The 22,070-nt window shown below is 30.7% G+C and overlaps 2 protein-coding genes and 1 long non-coding RNA gene across 12 annotated transcripts in view; 1 reads left to right on the plus strand and 2 right to left on the minus strand.

Annotated features, from left to right (window-relative positions):
• LOC145968516 (uncharacterized) overlaps nucleotides 1–22,070 on the plus strand; it is a 185,570-nt gene that overhangs the window by 11,152 nt on the left and 152,348 nt on the right. The gene's annotated exons all lie outside the window — the stretch shown is intronic.
• On the minus strand, nucleotides 218–5,637 carry LOC145968109 (uncharacterized). Its single transcript, XM_083093358.1, has 7 exons — nucleotides 5,456–5,637; nucleotides 4,170–4,273; nucleotides 3,778–3,934; nucleotides 2,599–2,721; nucleotides 1,949–2,079; nucleotides 1,065–1,341; nucleotides 218–816 (listed from the first exon to the last, which is right to left on the minus strand). Exons 1-7 carry the CDS (start codon nucleotides 5,596–5,598, stop codon nucleotides 450–452), a joined length of 1,302 nt encoding a protein of 433 aa, XP_082949484.1. The 5' UTR covers nucleotides 5,599–5,637; the 3' UTR covers nucleotides 218–449.
• Nucleotides 6,482–13,699, minus strand: LOC145968236 (uncharacterized). 2 transcript variants are annotated; one of them, XM_083093572.1, is made up of 6 exons: nucleotides 13,340–13,699; nucleotides 10,031–10,111; nucleotides 9,763–9,852; nucleotides 8,559–8,818; nucleotides 8,158–8,389; nucleotides 6,482–7,704 (listed from the first exon to the last, which is right to left on the minus strand). In XM_083093572.1, exons 1-6 carry the CDS (start codon nucleotides 13,514–13,516, stop codon nucleotides 7,144–7,146), a joined length of 1,401 nt encoding a protein of 466 aa, XP_082949698.1. In that variant the 5' UTR covers nucleotides 13,517–13,699; the 3' UTR covers nucleotides 6,482–7,143. The 2 variants fall into 2 exon arrangements, with proteins under 2 accessions (XP_082949698.1, XP_082949699.1); XM_083093573.1 differs by lacking the exon at nucleotides 9,763–9,852.

Consider the following 22,070-nt stretch of genomic DNA (forward strand, 5'->3'; position numbering starts at 1 on the left):
AATGTATAAGTCTTCAGTTATATATATATTTTTGTTATTTTATATTTTATTAACGGTAAAGATAAAAAGAAAACAAAAGAGAAGAATAATAATAAAGATAGCTAGGGGAGAATAGATTCTAATAAATTCTAATAAACCTCTAAATACATAATATCGTAATATGCATCGATATTTTATAATTATACAATAAAACGATAATGCAACAACCGATAAAAAATTTATCAATCAGTATATATATTTAAAAAATATAACAATACTTTTTATAAATGCAGAGTTTAAAATATAATGAAACAAAAAGTGAATTTTTTTCGGGACACCGTTTTATCGAATAACTTTATCGACAGAGTTTTATATAAGTACACGGTTTTATATAAGTAAATAAATAAATAAATAAGTATATAACGAAATTAATAAATCCACGTCCAGGCTATTATATCGACTATCCTATTTTATGTCTCGTTGTCATCGTCCCTTTCGCTTGACTCCGTTGCCGCTTCTGTTGGCCATTTTCCCGCGGTCGCGGCTGGCTCTACAGTAGTAGTAACAATAGCTTTGTCCGTGATATTGGTAGTAATAGTCGGTGGATCTGTGATTACGATGGGTCCGAGAGGCTCCGCAGTCTGTTCCTCTTCTTTCGGAGGTTTCGGCTTCGTGTCCTCGCTTGAAGTTTCTTCGATACTCGGCTTATCCGCGAGATCTTCCATTTCTTGCGATAATCCTACGGTGATATTGAGCATCGGTGGTAGCAATTCCATGGATGGTACCATAGTTTTTATCTGGCATTGCCGACCCATGTAGCCCAGAGGACAAATACACCTGCAGAAAACGAATATTGGAGACTCTTCTTCTAATATTATTTATTTGATATTATTCATATCAATATTCAATTTTAATAATTAATGTGTTAATATATTAATATTAATATATGATAGTATATTTTATGTGACTTATTATTAATATTAGTCGCTGAAGGAAAATGTCATCACGTTTACCTCGTTTACGCTCTGCGGATTACAATGATCGTTCTTTTCGATAAAATCGAATCTCTCCTGCTATAATCTCACCTGTAATCGCCGTCTTCATGAGTCATGCTAATACAGGTGGCGCCATTTTGACAAATATCGGAATGCTCGTCGCAATAGGTGAGCTTCTCGGTGCATAGATCTCCGGCCCAACCCGGCTTGCATCGGCATTCCCAAGGCCGTTTGCAAGATCCGTGCACGCATCCTGGATATGTCACGCATTCGGTACAATTGGGCCCCGACCAGCCGACGCGGCATCTGCATGTCCCTGGTCGCCTGCAGCCGCCATGTTCCCGGCTGCATCCTTGCGAGCAGATCGCTAGTAGAAATAACATATTATTAGCGCCTTATCGTATACTATCAGTATATGATATAATATTATAAATTTTTAATATATTATACAATGTGTTATATAGTAAAAAGTTATAATATTAGTTGTAGGAAATGCGATTTAAATGATTAGATTTTTTTCGAGTAAAAATTTCTTATTCGTTAGATACATATTTTTTTAATTATCAGTCTTTTAAATAATTTTATATATTTTGATATTAATTTGCAATTAATTCTCTCTCTTTTAACTTTATAAAAATAAGCATAAATGCAATGTTTTTATCTATCTATTTTATCGAAAAGTTTTGAATAGTGAATATTTATTTCTAGCGATTGGAGAAAAGATTTTTGGTTAACAAACACGTAGAGTTTTCTCTTTTGAAGATAAATCTCGTATATATATCTCACTGTATGTTTTTTTAAATGTTTTCAAAGTCGGTCAACGAAGCATTCTGTGTACTTAAAAGAAGGATTCCGTTTCAGTTTCTACGCAAGTAGAATAAAAATACGATTCTCGTTGATAGTCACGTTGCCGTCTATATTGGTAAAGGCCCCTTTGTTTGTTCTTGCGTCGTGTGTCTCGAGAATAAACTTACGTGTTTGACAAAGCAATCCGGTCCAACCCGGATCGCATCGACACTCCAAAGGTCCTTGACAGGTTCCGTGGACGCAGCCCGGTAATACCGCGCACTGTTTGCACTTGGGGCCCTGCCAACCTAAACGACATCTGAAAAGAAGAATACATCAAGTCTTGATTTCTCTTTTTCTGACATATATCTGTGCCAATAAAATCTAAGCGATTATGTTATATTTATTTTTTCAAAGAATATATTTTTTATTTATTTTTGAAGTAATAATATTATGCTTATTTTTATGTTTTATAATATTATTTTTTGATAATTTATTAATCAATGATTTTTTTTTAGAAATTTACTTTATTTTCTAACAATTTTATTAATTTTTTAATTAATATGGATATTTGCCAATGAAAGAAAAAAATATCTTACTTATAGTTGAAGTGGCAAATAATGAATATCATTAAATATCAGCTAAATTAAAAATTATCTTTACGAAATATATTTTGATTTTAATAGTAAATAATGAAATTAATTTCTGAATAAGAAAGTTTTTCGGCAAATAATTGTAAAAATAAGAAGTATGCACATAAATAAATAAATAAATAAATAAATAAATAAATATACATAAATATATATATACATGAATATGTAATAATAAGATTAATTACCTGCATTCGCCGGGTCTCTCGCAATAACCCTGACTGGACAGGCAGTCGGGCGCACAAACGGGTTCGGAACAAAACATGCCCTTCCAACCAGGATCGCAGGAGCACTCGAAGCTCACGTTACATCTAAAAGCGAAAATCACGACGTCAAGTGCCTGTCTATCTATCGATCGGAATCGATTAACAGTCACGAGAGACCATTCTAAGCAAGGAAGCGTTTCGTGTTACACGGAAATTATGCTCGCTCGTTTACCCAAGGTGAAAGCAAAGCGAAACTGATACGGATTGTTGTTATTCAAGCGGCATTCAATTTATGTATATGCGTGTGCAATACAATAAATCGCACATTATAGTCACGTGGATATTTTCTATTATCAAGTATTATTATTATTGATCGAATGAATATATAGAAAAATCGATGAAGTGTCAGCCGATATTTTTCATGTTTTTCTGAATTTGGGAAACACATTTAAGAGCAATTAAATTTAGTAAAATATTGATCAGAGAATTGAATCTCTAATCTATATATATGTAATCTAAATTTAAATAATACCTGATTTTGCATTTAACATATGTACAAATGAGAAACATATCCAAATAAAATTTGAAAGTTATATATATATTCTTTAAGAGAAAATACAATTAATATCGTATCTGACCGAAAAAAGTTACAAAAAAATAAAACAGCAGAACATAAAAAAATAAAATAAAAAAATTAATATTGTTATATTAATTTTTACATAATAAAAATTTATTTATTTATTTATATCCTAACCAATAAGAGTTTTATAACTATGCACAATTGGATTTACTAAATTAAATTTAATATAAATTTTATTTTATTTTATTTTAATTTAAGATAACTAATGTTTGTAGTAAAAAAACTCTCTGTTAATAGCATACAATTAAATTTATGTAATATAAAATAATTTTATAATATAAATTTAAAGTTATTTACATAATAAAAGAAAATTGTATATGTACTGTAAATTAAACTTCATAAATTAAATTTTTATGTATACTATAAAGTATACATAATATATCTTTTTTTTATTTGTTAAACTGCATTTCAATTTTTTGCAAGATTACTTCATAATAATTCATTTTGATAAAAAGTTTGTTCACGTGTTAAATTATACTTTCTCTTCATCGCGGTGTTGCATATTAATTGATTAATTATACCTTCCGTGTTGACACCCTGGTAAGGCTACGCATTTGTCGCATAGTTCGCCATAGAAACCCAGTTTACAACGACATTCACCTGGTCTTCGGCAATAGCCTTGAAGGGGATCGCAACCCTTGCGACAAATCGGTACATCACACAGATCTCCAGTCCATCCTAAATAAATATTTTGTCAAAATATTACATATATTAATGTAAATAATATATATTAATTATCTTTAATTTTTCTATAACACTTTTATTTAAGATATCTTTTATTTTACTATTAATTAGTTTCTTTATTCTTACCATTAATTGATTTAATTTTATTTGTGCGCGCACTTAATGATATAATTAATATAATATTATAAAAGATTTAATTTATGACTGTATAATTATTTTTTATACATACCTGGCAAGCATTTTACTTCACCAGCTTCGTCGCAAATATAGTGCGAATTTGGATGCTGGGACGCCGGTATTTCGCACGCTTGCTTTTTCCATTTTGGAACATATCTAGATAATTAAATATAATAAAAATATATATTAATGAAGATAAAAAATGAAATATAAGTAATAAGGTAAATAAATAAACATAAATAATTATAATTTATGTTTCTGTTAATACGAGGAAGTAGTGACACAAATACCTACTGATCAGTCATCAATACATATGTAGAAGTTGCGAACCGCGTCATTGCCAACCGCGAATATTTTTTCATAAATCCTTCGAGTTCTAATCGCGTGATATATGAAATAAATTAATTCATATATGCAAAATAATAATTCGAGAAATGTTACTTGTGAATGTGCTCAGATGAAAAATTTAATTATCATTATACCAAGGAAAACGACTAAGAATAATTCAAATATATGTTGAGATTAAAGGATTGAAAGGATTGTCGTCCATTTATGTGAATGTATGAATTTGACTTCAAAATTATTAATATTTGAAGCATATTTGAAGATAACAAAATATTGAGTAACTAGAAAATGAGAAAGAGAGGATCATTAAAAAAATGAAATATAATGAAGTTTAATAGTATAATCAAAGCAAATAATTTTAAATAATAAAATAATATTTAATTAAAAAGTAGAATTTTAGAAATTTATAACTGAAATTATTCCAATAGTGAAAAAAATTTTTTTTTCAATATTTACAAAGTTTTTGATAATTTAGATTATATAGATTTCTTGATTTTAATAATATAATAAATATTAAAGTTTCGTCATAACTGAACAATTTTATAATAAATAATTCTATAATAAAACTCATAAAATTATAAAAAAGATTAGAAAACTTAAAAAAGTTATAAATTTATTCTTATCGAAGAAGTTGAAAGTATATTATTTTAGATATTTTAAATATTTTGTAATCTATAAAAATATAATAAATTGACTTAATAATTAAAAATAATAAATATATATCTAAATTTATATATATATATATATATATATATATATATATATATATATATATATATATTTCACATTTTGCAATTTATAGACAGCATAATTTATTATAAATATACATGTATAAGTTAATTTTTTCATATTGTCAAAATTACAATTTTATAAAGAACTTGTGAGAAATAATAAAAAACAAAAGAAGGTTAGATTTTTTTTTAAAATAATATCTGAAATATAAAAATAACTCATTATCATTGACTTTCAACATCTATGTTAATCGTGATTTACCTGGGGCCAGCAGCGAATCCGATGGGCAGCACAGAAGCTCCTATGACCGCGGCAATCGTAATTAGTCCATTGTTTACGTCCGATTGTGCGAGTTGATGAGGAAAGTTGATAAGGAAGGTAGTGAAGAACAGTGGTATCAGCATTTTGGTTTGACTTCTCAGTCAAGACTGGAAGGATGAAGACGTTCAAGGCGATGCCTAGAATAACGGGACCTTGTTCGAGGTCACGGCACACTTTTCACTATGTGCGTATATACGTGTAGGTGCGTGAGTACGTACATTCGCCTGGTACAACTCTTTTTCCGTCGACTCACTACGAGTTCGTCATTCGAGTTCAATGCACTTTATGAACAAGATGAAAGAGAAGGAAGATGAAGAAAGTAGAAAGAGAGCGAGGATCTTTCTCGAGAAGAATTATTTCAATTATCTTTAAAAATCTTTGAGAAAAGCCTTTCCTTTAAGATCCTTTTCAGATCCTTTTCAGGTAGCTTTTGTTCGTCGATTTTTTCTGATCCATAAAAAATTCTATTGCTGCGTTTTTGACGAAACTATTTTAAAATAAAATTACAATACAATATTTAAAATACAATACTTAAAAAAAATTTGTATGCAATATTACAGTACATATAATATTAATAACATTATAAAAAATATTATACACAATAAATAAAACAAAAGCATAAAATTTTATAATTTATTTCGCTAAATACTATACAAGTATACAAATATTATACAAGATTGCAACTGTGTATTTACAAATAAATACTTAGAGCTCGGCGCTGCTGTCAATTTTCGGCGATAGGAACTCTTGAAATTCAGTCTATTCGTTACATTACATTGAGCTAGAACGGCATTGTTCATTGTGTTCATCATATATATATATATATATATATATATTTTTTTTTTTTTTTTTTTTTTTTCTTCATTATGTAAAAATATTCGAGAATCTGTAAAATTTCTCTCTTTCCTTCTTTCTTTTTTTTTCTTTCGATTTATATCATTACTATTTTTATTCGCTATACATATATCTATACTACTAATTGTAAGCTCTCATTTGTACATTTCATCTATCAACATTCTTTGTTTCTTATATATGATATCGAGAATTTTTACAAAAACTATGAAACAATTTACAATAGTACTCTTATCAATAATATCCGCAGTATTTTGCAACTTAAAAAAATATTCGTGCATCTCCCTCCTTTTTTAAAATAATTTTATCGGAGGAAAAGGAATGTTCCTATAAAGTGTAACATTACTATATAAAAATGCATTCTGATTAAATTGTTTTATGGTATTTCTCTCTTGTGCAAAAATGAGCGAACATTTCTTTTCTGCTTATATTTTATATAGAATTTACAATTTTTTATGTTTTTTTTTAAATAGTTATAATTTAGAATTTTTTAGGACATGCGAATCACTAATTATCTTTACTCGCCTCACTAGTTTTGAAGATAAAAATAACCTTCATTATCGCATTTTTATTAAATATAAGTAATATATACACACATGGAGAGAGAGAAATGTCAAGATGCCTCGTCCGCTTTATGATAAAGAGAAATATTCATTTATATATCTTTCATATTTTTCATGCTGTCTCAAGCGGAAGACAGTACTTTCTCATGAGAGGAAGCAAAATCCCTGAGATGTCCTCACCGAGTTGGGCGAGAAAATTTTTAGCAGAATTTTCTACGTCTGCTGAATCACATTCGTGGTCGCGTTTTGCGTATTTGCGGTCACATCTTGGATATTCGCGTTGGCATCTTGCACGTTTACGTTCACGTTTTCTACGTTCGCATTTTGCATACTCGCATTCGCATTTATGTCTATTTCTATCCACAATTCGTTATATTCGTTTATATTATTTGAACTATAACTATTCGTGGAGAAATCACTATCTGTTTGATCTGACTCATGCTTGAAGCACAATATTGTATTCAATTTATTAGATTTCATCTTCGCTTCCGTCGGGCATATCATCTTTATATTGTTTTCCATCGCTATTTTTTGTCGCTTGATCTTTAGTTTTTTCGATGTTGATTTAATAATAAATAACAATAGTGGTATTAAAATGAACGATAGAATAATCGATGACATATAACATTCATGCTTCCAAGAGAAAAATTTTGTTGTAATAGTTTCGTCAGTGTCGATAAGGATCGAGTAGCTACCGGGACCGTTATTGGTGGCTATTCTGACCAAATATCTGCCACGTAGCAAAGAAATTTGCGCTGATTCGCTATCTGCTACCTAAAAATATGAGATCAAATTTAATGTATACTCACACAAATCTAAGTTATATTCGATAATTTTTATACATGTGTATTTTATACATATGTATAATTTATATATATATATATATATTATATATATATATATATATATATATATATATATATATATATATATATATATATCTGAATCACTATTCAAAATACTATTATTGGATTATTGTTATTCTATTTACGTTTAATTAAGTTTACAATAAAATCGTAACATATTTTTGATTCTCTGGATTCAACTGCTACTTAAAAGAAGCTACGATTTTTCTAGAATTACAAAAAAAATGAAAAGAATAATGATCGGAAGATCATTGTCCTGTAAGATATTCGTAAATAATTCGAGTCTGCTTGTAAATATTGTCTTTCGAATAGAATGAAAAAGAAAAATCGAAATTATGCCAACGTATTTAATAAATCTTGCCTGGTTGCCCATGATACCGTTCCCAGTTTCTTCTTGCCAAGTGACGATATACAATGGTTTGATCGTTTTCTGTTTTCTATTTCGAAGTTCCATGAAGATCTTATCCCCAGGTAATATAATTTCATCGCGTTGCTTTTCTAGTTGGTCTTGCCAATCCATCCACGTAATATTAGCTTGATATAGAGGACCGTTTTTCTTGATAGACTGTAATGTAGGCAGCCACTTTTCCCAACTGTAATAATTATTATTATAATAGCGATTTTATAATGCAACAAATAAATGTAAAAAGATTTAGATATGTATCTCGATTATAGAATCTATTTTGTATCCGCGATTTTTTAAATTTTTATTTGATGTCATTTGCTATGAACCTTTTTATGGCGAAAAAAACAATAAAATACCTATAATGTTTGATAGCTCCATTCTCATTGGTGATGATAATCCATTTGCCCGGGCTCATTTCAACTTTTTCATTCTCAGTGTAATGTTGTTGCATTTCCCATATTCCTTCTAAATTTTTGTGCATTGTTATAGCCATGTCGTGTTTATTCATGCGGATAATTTCATCCTTTTCGGGTGCCGGTAATTTGATAGGCTCATATTGACCTTCATCTATTCCATGTGTTCGATAAAATGTACAAGCAATTTGGCAACTTGAGCACTAAGAGAAAAACACATTACGCATTATATCTATATCATACATAATGTAGCATAGTTTATATGGATTGCCAACAATTAAAATTTAAAAATTTTTTTAAATTATATTAAACAATAACTTAATTTTTATTAAACAGTAATCTAATTTCTTTTTTAATTATTTTTATAGTTAAATATTAAATATACTTAATATTTTTATAGTTATATATTATATATTTTATAGTTAAATATTTTACGATTTACGATTTATTTAAATTTTATTTATTATGATCGAGAAATCTAATATATTTTTTGCAATGAATTAAAGTTGGGAAAAGTCTCTTTCTTTTCTAAATATTTGAGAGAAATGATTTTTATTTTGATGTTAGCGTTTTCTGTGCAACTCTGGATCTTTTGTGAAAAAAGACAGGTAACATTTCCAAGGGTTTGCCGTCTACTCTAAACTATCCTCCTTGTACGAGACCATTTCTTTTCTATAAAATCGAAAGTTATCCCCGAGTGACAGTTGAGATTTTCCTTGTACTTGATCTACTAACACTTTCAATTCTTGTCTCAACAAGGGACTAAAAGAATATTGACCTGCCGGCACACTCGAAAAAGATTCGAAAATTTGAGATCACAATCACAGACGACTTAAAACTTTGCGCGAATCTGTCTTTAAAAAAATTGTGACAAAAAATTTATTAATTGCGAAAACATTGTGTATGAGAAAAAATTTTGAAATATGTATTTCTCAATATTAAGATATATTATACGATATATCAAAATATATTATAACTAACATCATTAAAATACATATAATTAATATATGAATATGAATATAAAAGTAGATAAAAAAATATAAATAAAATAATATAAAAATGTTAAACAAAATATATTAGATGAATATATATTATATCTAATGCTATTTAATTAATAATAATACTAGTCATGTGACAAATGTTTTACCTGTCGAGATGCTCGAGATGGTCGAAATGCTCGAGATTGTTTCGAAAATAATGATGAGAAGTGAAAACTGGTCACTCGATGAAATTTTGGCTAAATTAAAAAATCAAGTTTAAAAGAATTGAAATTGTGTGAAAACAAGAATATTATGTATATAATTTATCCTGATTTCATTTATCAAAAATCTTTTTACGCAAAACAGTTTGGTTTGAAAGAGAAACAAAAAGAGAGAGGGAGATGCAAGAATAAAACATTATTTTACCTTACTTACATTAAAATAAATGCTCCTGTTGCAGTAATTGAGCCTTTGTTCGTTATTAAAAGGACCGAGGAATTCGCAGGTTTGCCAGCACTGTAAAAATAAACATGAAAATTTAGCTTCTAACTTTAAAACAGAATTGTTCGAATATACATATTTTCGAACTTTTTAATTTTTAATCTTTTCTAAGATTTAAATATTTATATTTGTAAATTCTCAGACTTTTAAAAATAAATTCTTTTAAGTTTTTAAATTTTTAAGAATTTATTTTTCGAGAGACTAAAAAGAACCAGACGGAGCCAAAGAGATTCAGCAGGGAACAAAAACTTCTCATACCGCATGAGTCGCACGAGAAGAAAGAGGACTTATACTAGAAAGAAGAGGGCGGAAGAGTGGAGGGACAAAAGGGAAGAAAGAAGCTTGATGCAGAAGGGAAAGGTAGAATAAAAAAACGTTGAATCGAGCGATTTAAGGAGGAAAGAAGAAGCGAGGGAAGAGGCAGAGGACGAAACATTGCGAGAAAGGTAGAAAAAGGGGGACAGGGGAGCTGAATTAGCTCCAACCTGTTCCGGACGCACAACAGGCACCTTCGTTGTTGTTGTCTTCATATTTATTGGGGTACCGACTCTCGAGTGGGCTCGCCCTGTTCCTAAATTCTTTTTCTCTTTTTTCCTCTCCGTTTATCTCTTTCTTTCCCTCTTTTTTCTCTTTCTCTCTTTTGATTCCCGATTACCCTTCTCCGCATACTCTTGCTAAGGCCGATTCTTCGCTTCGTAGAAGCGAAGGATCTAGTGGGCCCTTACTAATGACATTTCCCGAAAATCGCGTTGGGATCGGTTGGCAGGTTCAGAAAAAATTCGAGAATTTTTTAAAGAATATACGTTTCCACTTGTAAAATTTATAGATTATAGATTAATTTTTTTTATACAATATCATTTTGTATTATGAATTTGAAGTAAAATAATATAAACATTTGACAAAAGGAATTATATTTGTAGATAATGGAAAGTGATGAGTATATCTCTTAATTGATAAAAGATAAGAACGTAGTATAGCTAAAGTATTAAGTAAACGAAATTAGAAAAATAGATAGAATAGATATAATGAAAAATACATGCGATAAGTTCTTGCTTTTTTGTTTCTTCAACGTTATAAATAGTTAAGATTGAGACTACGATCTAAACTCTGTCAATCATGATCAAGCCTGAATTATCGAGTTATGATTAAATCATAAAATAAACAGTGCTGTGACACTCCAATTTAAAAATCAATGATACGTCTGTCTGGCGATAGTAGACTTGTAAAGTGAAATAAATAGAGAGGAGAAGCCTCAGTTGGATAAAAGTATATCTTTCGGAAAAAAACGAGGATTTAATAGCATAGAATCAGAACAACGAAAAACGAAGTTAGGAAAAGAAAATGAGATAACTAAGAAAAAATATTTAAAATAAATATTTTCCTAAAATAAGATGTATATCTCTATTAGGAAAATATTAGAAAAAAATTTATAATTTTAAAATTATTATTTATTATTTATTCTCTTATATATATATTTCATGTTTGTATTTGTATCTTTTTTATATTTATATATCATTTATTATCTACTCATTTATTTACTCTTATTATTTACTCTTATTTTATGCTATATTTAAAAAAATGTGCGCTTGTTATTATTTATATTATATAAATAACGTTATTAAATTATAATATACATATTTTCATTAATTTGTTTTAATAATAAAAAATTAATTTATCAAAAATTTAAAATATCACTTTTAAAAATTTTATTATTTTCCACTTCTCCCGATATCATCACGTGCGTACGCGTGCGTTTAAGTTTCTATTGACTATGATATATTAATAATAATTTATTTTGATGGAGAGGAAGAGTCTTTTCTCTCAAAATGATTCTCCTCCTAGAATTAAGACAATCACGAAGTCAAGTCGCGAAAAGGCTTCTTTTCTTTTCAAAGTGCTATTATCGTGCATGAGTCGTCTCTTCTTTTTTATGGAGAGAGAGGGAGAGCGGGGGACGATGATCAACTGTATAGCATTTGTTAAGAACTATTTCCGCCCCCTCGGCGTTATTCTAATGTCACGTTTTCTCTCTTCCTCCCTCGGGATACATTCGTCACAGGGGTCGGCGCATAAATTTGAATGTACGGCCCTCTAGTTCTCGCGGGACATGGAATCGACGGATCTCTCGAAATTAATGGACACCCCTAGCAGACCCCCCGTAGTATCAAATGAGCAACGCCCTCGCTCGCTCACATTTGCGTTGTTGGACGTTCCCCGACCCCCTTTAATCGTGATTCTCATCTGTATGAATCGAGGAGGTGACGACCACACCTGGTGGTTTTCTATAGTATCCTGTCCTAGTAAAATCTCCCTTCGACATCCAAAAATTTATCGATTCTCTATTCGATTTCCGGTTGTGATCGGTGTCCTTTTTGGACCGCGTGCATGCAGAAAATGCACATGAAATTTTATCGCGGAGTTTTTTTTTTTTAATATTTTAAGGTAATATAGAAAATATTTAAACAAATTTAGCTTTCTAAAAAATTTTGAATTTTTAACGCAGTATTTTGTAGGAATTTATGTTACAATATTAGAAAAAAAGTTTTGAAATCAAACAATTGTATGGAAATAATTTTCGCGCAATTATATATTAGTTTTTCACATACTGGAAATTTGGAGCTTTACTTTATAGAAAATAATTATAAAATACTTAAAAATATCAAAAAATAAAAAATTTTTTTTCCATTTACACACGCAGAAAATAGAAATATAATTTTTTCAAATTATTTAGATTAATTAATTCTGTTTGTTATGATTATTTAATTTTTAATTTTTGATTTTTAATTGATACTAATTCAAAATTTAACCAAAACGAAGGAATTATGCTAATATATTGCGAATCTATGGATTTTCGGAATATTTAATGTATAAAACTTGAAGTACACACGTATAAACTTCACAAATAAATTTTACTTAAACTTATTAAATTTGTAAAATAGATACAAATTATTTATAGCTTTTCTGTCGATAAATTGTAAAAATATAATATCTCAGTATACTTTAATTTCCAGTTTTTAGAAGCAAAGAATAGAGGAAACATATTATTCATATTATTTTTTAAATTACTTCAGATACTATATGATTATATGACTAAACTAGAAATAAGAAACGTTGCACGTGTGTATTTTTTTTGAATTTTCGCCTAAGCGATTATCACATGCGTATTCTCATGTCGAAAATACATCGCAAGCTCATTAAAACTTTTAACATATAAGACAAAAGCACTATTATAACGAGTTTTACCTTTTCGCATTGTGTGTTTTTACTTCTCCCTACATTCCAGCATTTGTCGTCAGTGGTCAAATTTCGCAGACACGCCGATTGGCATTGTGCGGTCTTGATGATCTTGTCGAGATTCAAGCCTGCTATCCAGGGCAGAGTCACGCCGAATAATAACAAAAGATAGCACACAGTTCTCATTTTAAAGAATCAAAGTCTCGTTCTCCGCACTTTTCTCACTTTATAATATTAATTGTTGTATGCACAAGTAACTTTTTTTTCTCAATTATAACACTGTAACAATTTGCAATCGAATCGCGATCGTATGAATGTCTCGTGTCCGTGAGGCATGAAGACCACGAACGTGGATTTCACGGACGGAATTTCGGGCGCGACTGCGGCCCTTCGGGATTCGGAACCCTCCTTATATAGCCGTGCGTCCCCCACTACGTGTTCCCCGGATTTTTGTGAATCTTTACCCTCACTGTTAAAAGCATCCCTTGTAATTATACGTCGTTCTATATGTCGTCATATGGTCTGCCCTTCAGGTTTTATTTCTGACCGAATTATTCGATCTATATGAAATGTAGGTTAGTTTGTAGAAGAAATCGCGATACAGCACGCACACAAATCTACAATTTAGATTAAAATATTTTTCCAAAAGACATCTTTCTTTAGTTGAATAACGGATGATTTTATAAATAACGGTGTGGAGATATAAATGTGAATATAAATATAAATATAAATTGTAATAATACTGAATATATAAATTTATTACATATTTATATAATAATATGTGATTAAATAAATAATAAATAAATAATAATAATTGAAAAGATAAATTTCTACAGTGAGTTGATCAAATGGCTTAGAAAATTAAAAAATGAATTAATAGTTATTACAAATGGTAGAAAAAATTAGTTATTACTCGATATAATTAATGTAGAATTATAAACATATGAAATAATAACTAATGATTTCATATGATTGATTACATTGATTTTGAAATCGTGATTGATTAATTATACATTATACACGGTTATTTATTTCGATAATTTTTCCTCGAAGGCAATTTCTCCTAACGGTTTCCCGGTATAGCAACAATACCAAAGAAAGAATCAATGGAAGGTCATTAATTTTCTAAATAATCAAGTTTTGTTTTCCTTAATCGTTTATAATCCAAAATATACTGCACACAATGTAAAATCAGCTTATTATAAAAATAGAAAGAAAGAGAGAGAAGAATGAAAAAGAGAAAAGAATATTTTAAGATAGCGTGCATATTCTATAAATGCATAAAAAGGCCAATCAGAATTTTAATTATTATTAAATTTTACACTGTCACAAAAGAAGAAGCAGAAAACCACAAAACGATTTCACGAATGGCTAGGGACGAAATTTAATTTGTCCTGCGAGCAGAGTCAATTTCGATCCGTGTTTAAGCGTCGCCAAATGACCAGTTTTTTTTTTATTGCGGTAGAAAAGTGGTTAGCCGAAAGTAAGATGGCGTTTTGGACCATATGCCGCGCGGAAATTTCGCGTTGTGGACCATACGAACCACGGATAATTACGATGGGCCTCAGAAAGTGCGGTCGTAATGCGAGAGTGTAGCGAAACGTTCGTTACATTATCGAGATACTCTGTACAACTTGTCTCGTTTCCTCGAATGAGTCCGTGTATAAGATCGATGAACTGTCAAATTTCCTTTAACAAAAAAAATATTATTTGTGAAAAAAGTTTTTTAATTTTATGCGTTTTAATTTCTTATGCGATCGTGTTCACGAAACTTACTTAAGCGAGACACAGTCAGACGTCTCGCCTATCCAGCAATCGGATTTTATACTTTCATCGCAGAGAACTGCTGTATAGAAAAAGAATACGGAGAGAATCTAACGAGAATACTTGAACGAAAAAAATGCGTTGCGGATCAAATGATCGATCCACCCATCGAAGCTTGATATTACTTTAAAAAATTCGTCACGTGTTTTTCCTCCCCCTCATCCGGCAGATACCGTTCCACCCATTCTCGGTATCGAAGAAGAAAAATAAAGGATGTGAAGTACGGAGGGAGATGAAACAGGGAGGGCAAATAGGGATGGGCCTTACTCTGTCGTCCGCCGGAAGTCGGGGCCTGGGTGCCCCGCGCTACGTCACAATACACAGGATGTGTACAAATAAGGGTATTTGTCCTCCGCGACTGATGGTGGGGTGAAATATACGTGACGTTAGAAACGCGAGAGAACGCAATAGGACGAGGATGAGGAGGGGTGCAGAGGAAAGGTTACTACATCCCTCGCTTGTGCTCGGGCGCAATATAGAGAAAATAGGGATCTCGATCCATTCATCTAGGCGGCATAGTTTAGGGATGGTGTTCACGGATCGCGGAGGCTGCCTCAACGGATGCGAGAGAATAATATTTCATTGTGTGCCGCGCTTTTCTCACATCTGGATCAACCCAGCTTAACTTCGCTTCGCTTCGTTCGATAAGCGCATTCGAAGTATTACGTAATATTTTAGCACTTAATTCGCTCCGATGTAAGCTTTAAACGTTGGTATATAAAATAAAACACTTATGTCATTAAAACTTAAGTTAACTTAACTTTTAGCGTTGTATAAAAACGTGATAATAGATATTAAATAGATAGATAATAGATAGATAAAAAATAGATTAGCAAAAATTTTACATTTTTTAATCTATTGCATTCGCTTTTCCATTATATCAATTTTTCTTAAACTATTTTTATATTTCTAACTATTTTTAAATTGTTTATATCTTTTATCTCTTTTGTATCTTTTGAATTGTTTATAACTATTTTATATCTTTATAACTATTTTTTATAACTTTTTTATATCTTTATAACTATTTTTTATAACTTTTTTATATCTTTATCTCTTTTATATCTTTTGAATTGTTTATATCTTCATTCTCAGAAAAATCTGAAAATATTCATAGGTCTGGAAAAACTATTTTTTTAAAAACAAATTTAACGTAGAATAAAATTGTTTTGAAATTATGGAATATTTGGCACAAAACAATCAATTAAATTTTCTTATTTTATTCTAATACTCTTTTCTCCTATCCGCATATTTATCAGTGTTTTATCTATTTTTTTTGTTTTCTCATAAAATAGCTTTGTTAGCAGCTCTCGTTTTTTTACGATGTATAAGACTTTTGATGCAAGTATCCATTTTCTGAGCCGAAGATTTTCATCTTCTTTGTAGGTGCAAGATGCTTTTCTAGGATCCGATAATCTTAGTTGCATATATTTCTGCCAACCGACGTACTTGTCTCGCTTTTCACGAAAGAATAGTTATCGCATTGTCATCTCGACTCATTTTTACGAGTTCTGTTTCTTGCGTGCTCTGATTGTGTATCGATATTTCGTAAATGCGGAAAGGAAAAAGGGAAAGAACACGAGGGATAACAAAGGTCCCGCGATTTTCTGTGAGATTGTGTCCGTTTTCCAGAACTTACTGTCAGAACGACATCTCGTTCTGCGGGAGATGAGAGCCTCGTCGCCGATCGAGATTTAGATTCTATCTGCGACTCGTATTTTATCACGGTCGTTTTTTTCCTTCGCATGCATTCTGTTTCATACGAAAAGTATTTCGGCATTATATCGCTTCGTAAAGTTGAAAAATATTCGCGACAAATATTTCGAGGAGCACGAGAAAGTTTAAAGAGAAACATTTACTTTGAAAGAAAACTCGGTCCATTATATACCAAAGTTGAAATGCGACATTCTGCGTCTTTGGAATGCGGTTTTCTAAGTCATGTTTAATACGAATTATACGATAAAAATCTTTGAAAATATTAAAAATATTTCATGAGGCGATTTTGAAGGAAAATTAAAAAAAAATGATCAGTTTATATTACTTTTAATTTACAATGTAATATAAATTACGCAATTAATGTCAATTGATAAAACATTTCTTAACATGTTAAATTGTTTACTGGAAAGGAATTTACGATTTGTTTTTCCATCTGATTCGCGGTCTGTCATTCTCAAAAATCGATTAATCTTCCGCAAATTCTTCATATTTCCTTGGAGGAGTATCTCGGACGAAACGTGTTTCTCATCATTCACCGAATGATTCGAAAGACTGGTCGTCGACCAAGAAGACTAACAAAGCGGAAAATGCCGACCGCCATCGAAAGCGACGGCTAAGGTTTTGAAAGGCAGTTTTCGCGTCAAATGTGGCGGCGACAAATTTTCATTGTAACCATGTTGCTTCCCCTCGTTTCTCGCGTTTGTGCCGCGAAGCGGAATAAGCAGCGACACAGACATTTCTTTTAAACGACAGGTGATGGTAGAAGTCGCTATTGAGGGAATTCGGGATCTCACCTCCTTCCCGGGGGAGGAAAATACTAACAGAGACCGGCACAGCTATACATATACATCTGACAAATTCTTGAAAGGCAAAATTTATAGCCAGTCCGATTACCGGAGGGTCATCTCCGGGTCAAAACGCGGTGACTGGAGAGTCTACGACTTTGTTCAGCGGGAAAATGGACTTTCTGCCTTTCTTCACGCAGCTTCTATTTCTCCGTGCATTTCATTGTAAATGTGCTATATTACGGTATATTACTGCAGGCGGTGATGTTATTCAGTTTTAGAAGTTTTCGCTTTTAAGGTTGTATTGGCACACGTTCTTTCTGGCTTAAGGGAAAAGAAGACAGATATTGCCAGTTTTTGATCCCCCGAATTTGATAGAATAAATGTTGAGATATATTAAAGATTCGATATCATTATTTTGAGTTATCTTGTGTACTATTATCTTTTTTCTGTCAAAATATGGAAAAAATACAAGTTTTTAAAAATATGGTAAATATTCAAATAATGACAAATTAATAATATAATTGATAAATTATTATACAATTTTAACACGTACAATTCAATAATTCATTAATATATAATATAATAATTAATATATAATAGTTCATTAATTTAATTATTTAATTAATATTATAATTAAAGATATAAGATTTTAGCTGAAATAAAAAATCCATCCAAAGAAGAAATCAATTAAGAACGTATTTTTTGATCATTTCGATGATTATTATTATATACATATTTTTATTATTTTGTTTTATATTATTTTATCGTCTTAATCTCATATATTAATCTCATATATTAATCCAAATAAAATCGAAATTGCTGTTTTCAGCAATATTCGTTTTTTTATTGCCAAAGGAAAAGCTGTTTTTAAAAATAGATTACTTGAAAATTCTGAGCTTTTTTAGATCTCTTCATATTTTTTACACGATACACATTTTTCCTTTATAAAGTATTTTTTACGCTATCAACTTTCCAAAGTTTTTCCCGGAAGTTACGCCTGGTTGGCTTTTACAAAAAATTAGGAGAGTATGTTAAAAATTTATTTTCTTCATATATCATGTGAATTTTCTATTGAGAGTTCGATTTATAGTTTTAAAAATACGAATTTTTTGAAAATTTAAACGCTTTAATTTCAAAAACGAACCGTTACCAGAAAAGACATTAGTTACCTTGGTTCATTTTTTCAGGAAAGAAAGATTTATATGTTTTGGTTCTTTTTTATCAAGGTCTCGTTTATGCTTTTGTCGTTCCAGATTTTCTCCTTTTTTCTCGTCATTGTGACGGGCCTATTATCGCGGTCAGACGCGTAGTTTCTATGGTTTCGCTTCCAAGAAATCGTTTCTGCGACATTGCCAAAATGTTAGAAATATTATTATAATGCTTGTACATATATATAATTTTGTTAATTATAGAAAAAATAAGTACACAAAAATGGAGGTTCTTGAATCTTTTGGAATAAATTAAAAAGAAATTAAAACCATATTTTAAAACTTATTAAAAAATATTAATTTTCAAAATTAACTATGTGTTATATATTATTTATTTAAAAAGGTGTCTAAGATATAAAAATTACACATAATATTTTATTATTTATTTAAAATTTAAAATATTGATTCAATCAAGGTATCTGCGAAAACTTGTCAAACTGGATGCAGAGCATAATTTCTGTATTCCACGTAGCTTTGCGTTTATACGTACCGCACATAAGCGCGAGCCGCAAGTATAAAGCCGCATGCAAATCTCTGAATTGGTCGATGCACAAAAGAACAATACGTTTCGTGTTCTTCGCACGCCGTTAATTTACCGCACGCCTCTCGTGATTGCGCCGGCAATGTCTGGTCTCGCATGACAAAGGCACACACAAAAGGTAACGCGGCTAATATTTGCACGCACGTGCATACGTGCAGTTATAAATTCTGTATATTTTAATGGATGGCTTTTCGATGAAAAGAAGAGAATCGTTGGACCACATCGTCTAATCGTGAGGGAAAATTCCTGCTTCAATTGCACATAAATCACGAACATCAGGCAAACTGTGAAAATTTTTTACATGAGAAAAGCATCGCAATTTTCTCTTATGTAGCTAAGATAATCACAATCTCTGTGAGATGAATAGATTCTATGAAATTATTTTATGTGCGTATTTTTGTGCGTATCAGAGCAATACATTTTTCCAAACATTCTTAAATGTTTTTTTTATATATAAGTAAAATGTCTAATCTATTTACAATATAAATTTTTGTATTTAAAAATAAGAAATTTATTATATAAAATTATAAAGTTATAGTTCTTCGATAAATCGATAGATTCGTCCGGATTAAAGATACATACACACATGATTTCAAGTATCTGAAATAGATCAGAAAGTAACACGTCACAGGTAATCGATCCTAGGAACTCTATATCGGGTTTAACATTGACCATTGAAGCTATATAGTAAGGTTCGAAGCAGCGAAATTGGCCAAGGTCTCATCGCGCGATCATTATGCTTCTTCATATTTTACAACGTTCATAATTCGTAAATAACAGTGTTGGTGGAAGCTTCGCGCACGTTTAGCATATTTTATAGAGGAAAGGAACAGACGAAAGAAAGAAAAAAGAGGGCAGAATGCTGTCAGATCCGAGGGACGGAAATTAAATTCGGTAAGAGAGATGAATACAAGCAGGATTTTATTTTACATATGATTCGGGTTTGCCATTGTAAATCTGCAAATTTATTCTCAGATGATAAATGCAATGATGCATAAAAAATTATATAAGATAAAAAGATACAAATATGAAATTTTATGTGTGAATTTTACAAAATAAAATTATAATTATTATATTATAATTATTACATATTACAGTTTTTTTATATAAAAAGTAAATTATTTTAAAAATAAATAATTCGAGTAATCCCAAGAAATTAGAATTACAAGAATTTTATTATTTTTAATACATTATAATTATTGTATTAAAAAAAAATAAGATACAAAAGGATAGAGTTATTATTATATTTTTTATTATTTAAATTATTATTGCCTTATCACTTTAATTTGTTTTGTATATATAATACTTTAGAACCATTTTATTGGAGCATTTTTCGTCTGAAATGCGTGTTAGATTTTTATCGAAAAGCATAAATCGATCATTCGAGTGATCTGGGAAAATCGAAGCAACGCGTCCTTAAAATTTCTGTTCTCGTCCTAGCTTCGTCACGCTCAAGTCAGAAATGCACGTCGATCCATCATTCGGGGAAGAGAGGCAAAAGTATTCAACAGTATCTGGGATACGTCAAAGTGGGTCTGAAGTTTCGCTCGTGCACTTCATCTTTTAAGGGAAGGAAAGGACCATCCTGCGCGCGACCATATGGTCGCCGGCGGCGCAGGTCATTATTTTCTAGCAGGATCGCTCTCAAGAAGTGAGGTCCAGAGGGAAGGAAGGGAGAGGACATGGAAAGGGGAGACCGGGCCCACCACGAAATTGCTCGAAAATTGCTCGGCGCGCCTCGCTTGGCTTTTCGTTTTTCGAAGGATAATTTTATGATTCGGGATTTTTAATTTGAATTTCAATACCGTGCAAGGCGAGGAGGAGGAAACGATTTTCTCCGTACCATGTTCTTCCCAAAACAATGTCTGTTGTCACGATGAAAGACTCCATTCATTCAAATTTTAATGTATCTGTTTTGCTTTCCGCAAAAATTGTTCAGCTTTATTAAAGTTTTATTAATCTTGTTAGAGAAAACTTCAGTTTTTTTATTAAATTAAAATATTAATATGAGTTTAAAACATTGTAAACAACAATTTTTATATATTATGTATAAAGAAATCTCTTTTTATATAATACAAATAATGTGGATATTTTACATGGTAACTATACAATCTACTTCGACATGTCAGCTATGATACATCGGTAATGCTTAGAATTTAGTGCATCGTTTTTTTATTGATATATTAAAAACACTCACCGCTATTAAGATCATGCCGCCAGTCATGCGAGGAGAGCTTAAAATATCGTGACGAGGATCGTATGCACGCAGGATCGTGACAGCGTTTTATAAGTGCGTTGTCGTGTACACACTTTTGTCGGTTCGCTACTTAAAAGAACATCTCGAGATTCTATAAGCAGCCACTTCTCTCTCCGTTCTCGAGAAATCTTAGAGAGTCCTCGGCGTCTCTTTTACTCCGAGAAATGCAAGAAGCTTCTTGCACAAATCTCATCCATTTCTCTTTCTCTCTTTGAGATACTCTCGGAACATATATTTCGATTTGCATATCTATTTCAAAATACGTGTGAACAATCACAATCTGGAATGTAATACCATGATTTTATGGCTGTCAATAATCGAGATAACGTTGAATAAATACGCAAGTGTGTAATGATAAGCGTTAATTGTTTGCTCAATTAATATTCTTTCGCGAATAGCAGTTAGAATA

Source organism: Camponotus vicinus, unplaced genomic scaffold (genome assembly GCF_025532165.1).
Source record: "Camponotus vicinus isolate PSW18456_S1 unplaced genomic scaffold, iyCamVici1.0 SCAF_3, whole genome shotgun sequence".
NCBI classification, from domain to species: domain Eukaryota; kingdom Metazoa; phylum Arthropoda; class Insecta; order Hymenoptera; family Formicidae; genus Camponotus; species Camponotus vicinus.

Coding starts and splice junctions, on each gene's coding strand:
- LOC145968109 (XM_083093358.1), bottom strand. CDS start 5,598: ATGCTGATACCACTGTTCTTCACTACCTTCCTTATCAACTTTCCTCAT. Junction 4,274..5,455: donor GGATTCGCTGCTGGCCCCAG/GTAAATCACGAT, acceptor TTAATTATCTAG/ATATGTTCCAAAATGGAAAA. Junction 817..1,064: donor CATGAAGACGGCGATTACAG/GTGAGATTATAG, acceptor CGTTTTCTGCAG/GTGTATTTGTCCTCTGGGCT.
- LOC145968236 (XM_083093572.1), bottom strand. CDS start 13,516: ATGAGAACTGTGTGCTATCTTTTGTTATTATTCGGCGTGACTCTGCCC. Junction 10,112..13,339: donor AAAACACACAATGCGAAAAG/GTAAAACTCGTT, acceptor TTATTTTTACAG/TGCTGGCAAACCTGCGAATT. Junction 8,390..8,558: donor GGAGCTATCAAACATTATAG/GTATTTTATTGT, acceptor TAATTATTACAG/TTGGGAAAAGTGGCTGCCTA.